This window comes from Rattus norvegicus, chromosome 3, assembly GCF_021556685.1.
Source record: "Rattus norvegicus strain SHRSP/BbbUtx chromosome 3, alternate assembly SHRSP_T2T, whole genome shotgun sequence".
Classification (NCBI taxonomy): Eukaryota; Metazoa; Chordata; class Mammalia; order Rodentia; family Muridae; genus Rattus; species Rattus norvegicus.
In genome coordinates this window covers 72,527,799-72,536,338 of record NC_141536.1, presented here as the reverse complement: position 1 = coordinate 72,536,338, position 8,540 = coordinate 72,527,799, and the positions used below count along the sequence as shown (strand labels likewise).

General features: G+C 35.4%; 1 protein-coding gene across 1 annotated transcript; it reads right to left on the bottom strand.

The window, feature by feature from the left end:
• Positions 1-5,073: 5,073 nt before the first annotated feature.
• On the bottom strand, positions 5,074-6,009 carry Or12e10 (olfactory receptor family 12 subfamily E member 10). The gene is given in 1 exon segment (NM_001000330.1): positions 5,074-6,009. A coding segment is annotated over 1 exon segment (936 nt).
• Positions 6,010-8,540: the final 2,531 nt, after the last annotated feature.

Here is an 8,540-nt window from a genome sequence, read left to right as displayed (position 1 = left end):
TATGTGATGTACCATTTGGAAACATCAACATCTTATGACTTTATGTGATTTATGAATTAAGTGGAAAATACTTTAAAATGGTGACAATTCAGCAGTGCATTAGTATAAATTTATTTTTTATCTTTGAAAAAAGAGATATCAGAGTCTAGGATTGTTCAGGCATGTATGTGATCCGCAACCCAACTTTTCCTTTTCCATGAATTGTGGTCCAGTCAGAGCTGTTTACTCCAACAGACTAATATGTTGGTGGTGATTAATGGCTTTAGTAAGAACTGCCAATTATTCCTTTTATATGTATGAACTGTAAAAAGCATGCAGAATATTTATACACAATTTCTTCTGTAGAATGTAGTCCCAAAACCATAGCAGGTAAGCAGAGTTTCTAGGAAGAACTATTTCTTGTTCAATACCCAGAAGACCAGAGAAGGTGATTTTCTACTGTTGGCTTCACTCTGCTTTTCAAATTTAGAGATCCGAAAGGTGACAATATCTTATGCATAACCAATGATCAGATCAAGTCAACCAGAATTGTATTTTTTAGCTTCACAATGATTAGGACTTTCAGAATGCGTATGCATAACCCCTATGTAGACATCACCATATAGAACATAGTTGAAAAACACAATGGATTAAGATGCTGGATGCTGAATAAGGAATATTTTTAATTGGATTTTTTAAAAGTTCTAAATGTTATCCCATTTATCATTTTCCCCTCCTGAAACCTGCTATCCCACACAACCACCACCCCCTGATTCTATGTGGGTGCTCCCTCATGCACCCACCCACTCCCTCCCACTTCCCAGCCCTGATATTCTCCTACAGTGGGGCATTGAGCCTGGACAGGACCAAGGGCCTCTCCTCACTTTGACACCTGACAAGACCATCCTCTGCTACATATGTGGATGGAGACATAGATCCATTGCTGTTTTCTCTTGGGATGGTGGTTTAGTCCCTGGGAGTTCTGGGGTGTCTGGTTGGTTGATATTGTGTTCTTCTTATGGAAACCCCTTCACCTACTTCAGTTCTTTCTCTAACTCCTCCATTAGGGACCCAGTTCTCAGTTGAATGGTTGGCTGTGAGTATCCACTTCTGTATTTGTAAGACTCTGGCAGAGCCTCTTATAAGATATCTATATTAGGCTCCTGTCAGCATGCATTTCTTAGGATATTTTAGGTAGAAGTAGATATTATATATACACATTGAAAATTATCAATATGAGAAAACTATATATTTCTCTGATTTTGAGTTCTAACATTTATGACTTATTCTCCCCTAGGTATAGACAATAAATGTATCTTAAACATTATATTAATTGGGGCTATACATATTTTAATATTTAACAATGGGAGTCATATTTTATATATTTTATGATCCTTTTAAACCTCTTTGATTAAAGTATAAATTTAAAAGTTTTTATGTTCTTTTATTACATAGTCCAATCTGTATTTAAATGTTTTGGGGTAAATATTGTTATGTGAACATCCCCCTTGTTAGATTGTGAATTTCAAAACATTTCCTATTCTTAAAAATGTTACCATCAAGGGGTTAGGGGAAGGACTGAAGGAGCTGAAGGAGCTGAAGAGCTTCATACCCTGCAGAGCTTCCAGGGACTAAACCACCAACTAAACAATACACATGGAGGAACCCATGGCTACAACTTCATATGTAGCAGAGGATTGCCTTATCTGGCATCAATGAGAGAGAAAGCTCTAGGTCATGTCAAGGTCGATTCCCCAGAGAGGAACAATGCTAGGGAGACAAGGCAAAATTAAGTGGGTGGGGAAGCTTCCTCATAGAAGCATGGCAAGGAGGAATTTGATAGGGGGTTTGCAGAGGAAAACTAGGAATGGAAATAACATTTAAATATAAAAAAATAAAATATCCAATAAAGATGTTAGCAGAATCTACTATCTAAGATTTGTAACATTCCACTTAAATAATTTCCTTTCATGGACTGATTTTTACCTTAGATAGCTTAGGTACATATTTTTACCAATTTATTTTCATGACTACATGTTAAGGTTTAATATTTAAGTGTATTGCCAATTTGCTGGAAAACTGTACACATGCCTGAGTATTGTGCATGTGTTTATTCAATTTTTGTACTACCATGAATGAAAAAGCATATTCACTTTATTAAGAAGCAGAAATGAAGAAATAAGTATGACTAAATTTTTTAAATGAGATTTATTTATTTTTTTAATTAGTCATTTCTTTCTACAAATTATTTTTCATCTTTATTAACTTGGGTATTTCTTATTTACATTTCGATTGTTATTCCCTTTCCCGTTTTCGGGGCCATCATCCCCCTAACACCTCCCCCCCTTCTCTATGGGTGTTCCCCTTCCCATCCTCCCCACATTACCGCCCTCCCCGCAACAATCACATTCACTGGGAGTTCAGTCTTGGCAGGACCACGGGCTTCCATTTCCACTCGTGCCATTACTAGGCTATTCATTACTACCTATGAAGTTGTTGTCCAGAGTCAATCCATGTATAGTCTTTGGGTAGTGGCTTAGTCCCTGGAAGCTCTGGTTGGTTGGCATTGTTGTTCATATGGGGTCTCAAGCCCCTTCAAGCTCTTTCAGTCCTTTCTCTTATTCCTTCAACAGGGGTCCCATTCTCAGTTCAGTGATTTGCTGCGGACATTCGCCTATGTATTTGCTGTATTCTGGCTGTGTCTCTCAGGAGAGATCTAGATCCTATTCCTGTTGGCCTGCACTTCTTTGCTTCATCCATCTTATCTAGTTTGGTGGCTGTATATGTATGGGCCACATGTGGGGTAGGCTCTGAATGTGTGTTCCTTCTGCCTCTGTTCTAAACTTTGCTTCCCTATTCCCTTCCAAGGGTATTCTTGTTCCCCTTTTAAAGAAGGAGTGAAGCATTCGCATTTTGGTCATCCTTCTTGAGTTTCATGTGTTCTGTGCATCTAGGGTAATTTGAACATTTGGGCTAATATCCACTTCTCAATGAGTGAATACCATATGTGTTTTTCTGTGATTGGGTTACCTCACTCAGGATGATATTTTCCAGTTCCCTCCATTTGCCTATGAATTTCATAAAGTCATTGTTTTTGATAGCTGAGTAATATTCCATTGTGAAAATTTATCACATTTTCTGTATCCATTCCTCTGTTGAAGGGCATCTGGGTTCTTTCCAGCTTCTGACTATTATAAATAAGGCTGCTATGAACATAGTGGAGCATGTGTCTTTGTTATATGTTGGGGCATCTTGTTGAGCATCATATGCCCAAGAGAGGTATAGCTGCGTTCTCAGGTAATTCAATGTCCAATTTTCTGAGGAACCTCCAGACTGATTTCCAGAATGGTTGTACCAGTCTGCAATCCCACCAACAATGGAGGAGTGTTCCTCTTTCTCCACATCCTCGCCAGCAACTGCTGTCACCTGAGTTTTTAACCTTAGCCATACACACACATACACACACACACACACACACACACACACACACACACACGGAGAGGATATTAACTCTATAATCTTCTCTTATCCCTCTCACACCTGCTGATACTTTTCATCTTCCCAAGTATTTTATTTTTATATTGTTCTTTAACAGCTAAATTTAGTTAGTCTGCTTGGCTTTATATACATAGGTGATCTTTAAATGAAGAGGTATAACTTAGTAATGGCAATACCACTGTAGAAAAAGACCCAACCCCATCTAAAATGAATTGTTACTTTGGAAATGTAGTAGGAGATAGATCAAAATGTATTGCTATGATGAATGATGTTCAATTTTCTCATAAAAATTAATCTAAAGGCTGAATACTTTTAGTAACCCTACTCATAGTTAAAAGCATGATAGCACATATATGCAGATGCAACATAACTCTTTAGATGTCAGAATATACTGAAATTACTATTGTACCTGCATTCACTTTTAAATTAGGAGAAATAATTTTGTACACATTAAGAGTCAGAGGAATAGGTATTTGAATTGCAATTTTAAGAAGGAATAACCACAAGAGAATCTCATATTACAGTAATCTATGGTTATGTCTTAATCAGATTTTCTATTCCTGCACAAAATATTATGCCCAAGAAACAAGTTGGGGAGGAAAGGGTTTATTCAGCTTACACATCCACATTGTTGTTCATCACCAAAGGAAGTCAGGACTGGAACTCAAGCAGGTCAGGAAGCAGGAGCTGATGCAGAGGCCATGGAGGGATGTTACTTACTGGCTTGTTTTCCCTGTCTTGCTCAGCTTGCTTTCTTATAGGACCCAGGACCACCAGCCCAGGGATGGCACCACCCACAATGGGCTGGGTCCTCCCCGCTTTACTAGAATTTGAGAAAATGCCTTATAGCTGACTCTTATGGAGGCATTTCCTCAAGTGAATCTCCTTTTTTCTGTGATAATTTCAGCTTCTGTCAAGTTGACACACAAAACCATCCAGTACATCCAGTAATAACAAAAATAAAAGTATGTGCAAAAATATTGAGTATGTTTGTAGTACTGTGTGATACCATAAAGTCATTAAATTCTGACTAATGGGGAGGACATAGGTATCAGCTTTCCCTTTAGTATTATTTTGAAAGTATATTGCAAAGGAACAGAATCACTTAAATGAATAAACTCAAAAAGGGAACTGAATCAGTCCATTTTAATTCTTTCAGAATTTTTAAGTAGGTCTTAGAGAGATTCACCAATATTTCACTTACTGACTTATTCAATGAGTGTGTATTTTTCTAGTTCTTTTGGTAGGTTCTGTTCTATATACTTCAGAATCTGTGAAGATTGTCAGAAAGTAAGGGCATGAATATGTGTGGAAATAATTACATATTAATTTTAATACCTGGATATCCAATCTTGTATTGTATCTATATGTAATAAAATATATATATTACTAAAATTTCATTTCAAAAAATAAATATTTTTATGAGATGGTTCAGTGAAGATGAATGATCTTGCCTAGTACATTCTAAACAGAGTAAACTACAAGAAAATTTAAGTTTGAGGAACATGCATTATAAAATGGAAGTTATTGACTTCTTCCTAGGGAACAGAAACATTTCAAAATAAAAAAAAAGTCTATGCCAAAATGACACTATTTTTAGACTATTAGTTTTCTCAGGGCAACAATAACTTCCTTGTTCCTAAGAGTGTATATTAGAGGATTGAACATGGGAGTCACAATGGTATAGAACAGAGAGAGCAGTTTGTCAGTTCCAGGATTATGCATAGACTTTGGCCTCAAGTATGTAATGGTACCAGATCCATAAAACAAAACCACCACCAGCAGGTGAGAAGAACATGTGGAGAAGGCTTTTGCCCGCCCTTTGGCTGTTGGCAACCTCAGGATGGTGGCAATGATTTTGCTGTAGGATGTTAGCACCAGAATAAAGGGGAAAGCAGCCACCACCATAACAACCACATAGACAGACAGTTCATGCACTGAAGTGTCCCCACATGCCAGCTTCAGAATTGGTGGTATGTCACAGAAGAAATGGTCTATTTCATTAGAATTGCAGAAATGCATAGAGAATATCCAACAAGTTTGTCCAATCTGAATTGGAATGCCACTGATCCAGGAGCCTGCTGCAAGCTGAATGCACTTTTTTGAGTTCATGACCACAGGATAGTGCAAGGGATTGCAAATGGCCACATAGCGATCATAGGACATCACAGCCAGGAGGAAACATTCATCGGTTCCCAACATAAGAAAGAAACACATCTGCACAGCACAAGCCAGCACTGAAATGTTTCTATCCTGTGTCCAAATGTTGAACAGAATTCTTGGGACAGTAACTGATACATAACAGATTTCCAGACAGGAAAAATTTGCCAGGAAAAAATACATCGGTTTTTGCAATGTATGGTCAAGCCTAGTTATTAATATGATGAGGCAATTACCAGTGAGGATAATCATGTAAATGAGGGAGAACAGTGCAGACAGAATTCCTTGGAGGTTGGGAAGAGCAGAGAATCCCAGCAGGACAAATTGCATTACTGTAGAAATGTTGCCTTCTGCCTCAACTTCATGTTTCATCTGCAGGAATGATTTAGTCAGAGTCTCAGTCATTTCGTCTTTGTTTCTTCTTCTACAATCCAAGAATGGATTTAACTCTTAGTTCTCCATTCTCCATACAATGTTATTGCTGTTAAAAAGTGTCTGTGTAAAACCTCATATTTTATCTTTCTTAAGAAATTTTATTAATTTTACTCGAAGATACATTATTTTAATTTTATTTAAATATTTATTTATTTAAATTTAAATTAAATTTGCTATCTTCAAATATGAAATATTTCAATATAGTTTCCTTGATTTTATACTCATTATTTAAATAAATATTCTGTGACTCTCAGTGTATATTTACTTTATATTCAAATATATCATTTTCAATCTAAAATAATAGTGCAATAAATATAATATGTACATAACTATTTTGCTTCATTATTAAAAATTAATGGCAAGAAATAGAATATAATAAAATATCTAAGTTTTAATAGCAAACAATAGAATACAACAAAATATTATTTCAGCTTCAGTGTAAATTCTGTAAAACCAGCAATCAACTCCTGTTGAGATTTTTCAGTGACTAGTGAGGATGGCTGTGGTGCTATATGTGTAGGAAATCTCAACAGTAATTCTAGTAAGAGTGTGCATATTCAAGTTACATGTTTATTTATTTTACAAACTGCTTGCATGCTACAGCTTTATATGTAAAAGTCTGAAACCTCTCAGCTCTTCATTAATTCCTTTTAGTTCACTACATTTTGTGTTTTTCACTAGGTTGTGTGTTATTGCATACATTTTTTTGTGCTTAGATTGTACATATTTTAATTTCCTCATATCCAAACCAAAAGTTCTAAAAGGTATTCTTTGCATTAATGTGTGATAGAAATCTTGTTATTTGACAAAAGCAATTTAATGTATTATTGAAAACCTACGAATAAGCCTACTACTTTTCAGACTATCCCCAAGATATAAGAGGTGATTCTTGGAGTTCAGAACCCCACCTGGACAAATTTTCAAAACTGTGTCAGCGAAGCCACTGTTAAGTGGCTTCAAGTGGGGATCTGGAAAGCAATTACACTATTTCCATATCTTTTGCATAAAGAGAATATCACATTGATGTTTAGGTGTGAACAATATTGTGCTATATTATGTTATAAATAATATGAAAGGTAAACTAACTCAATTCAAGTGAGAGCCACATATGTGGTCTTGCTCTACATGTTTTACATATAGCCAGTGATGAAGATTCAAGTATTAAACAGTAGACAAAATTTATTGCGTTGTCATTGCATTTAAAATTCTATAGAAAGAACAATTAGTTAATATACTTAACACACTTCCCAACCTCCAAGGGATTATGCCTGCACTATTCTCCATTATTTTCATGATTATTCTCACTGGCAACTGCCTCATCATATTAATAACTAGACTTGACCATACATTGTACAAAACCATGTATTGTTTCCTGGCAAAAACTTTTCCTCTCTGGAAATTGGTTATGTATCACTTACAGTCCCAAGAAATCTGTTCAACATTTGGACACAGGGTAGAAACATTTCTGTGCTGGCTTATACTGTGCAGATGTGGTTTGTGCTTAGGTTGGGAGCTGATGAATGTTTCCTTGTACAATGTATACACTTGTACAATGCTACTGATTAAAATTTGAAGCTTGACTTTATAGAAAACCATGTAGCTGTCTCAGAGAAGTGAGAGTATTATAGATGTTATAAGACCTAGAGAACTAGGAATTGAGGGATACAATGTAAGGTTAATTAGTGGAAAGTAAGTTTTACTTAGAAGTGTAAGTTGCTTTATGCTATCCCACAGTTGTGACTATAGGAAATTATATATTATTGTTTGCTAAAGTTAACCGTATAAAATATTTGAATATATTCACTCTAAAAGTTTTAGGAAAAGGGGTTGGGGATTTAGCTCAGTGGTAGAGCACTTGCCTAGCAAGCGCAAGGCCCTGCGTTCGGTCCCTAGCTCCAAAAAATAGAAAAGAAAAAAAAAAGTTTTAGGAAAGGACATTATCCAAAATTTAATGTGATAGAATGTCATACATCAAACGCCAATATTGTACCAATAAACATTCAGAATTGCAATATATGTGATTAAAGTAAGTGAAATAAATGAAACTAGGAAAATGTATATTGTCATACAGAGAGAAAGAGAGAGATAACTGAGTTACTAAGATAATTTGTGAATAGTAACACAGCTAAAAATTAATTTCTATTGAGAATTGATAAATTATATCTATGTATCCTATACTATTCTACAATATATTAATTTCATTTTTACAACATTCCCATTTCAAGCATAACTCAGGAAAAGCAACCCAAACAAACATAGAAGCTGTCTGTTAGGAGGATAGATAGCAAACCTGAATCAACATTTTGTAACCTTTATTCTTGCAATTAGTTGTGAAGAGATTATAATTTGGTAAAATAATGTCTTCAGAATAGACATATGTAAAATATTCACATGTATTATTAACTCAGTAATTTATTAATAAATGCTAATTTTCATGTGATTATGATGAAAATCATAAATAATAGCAA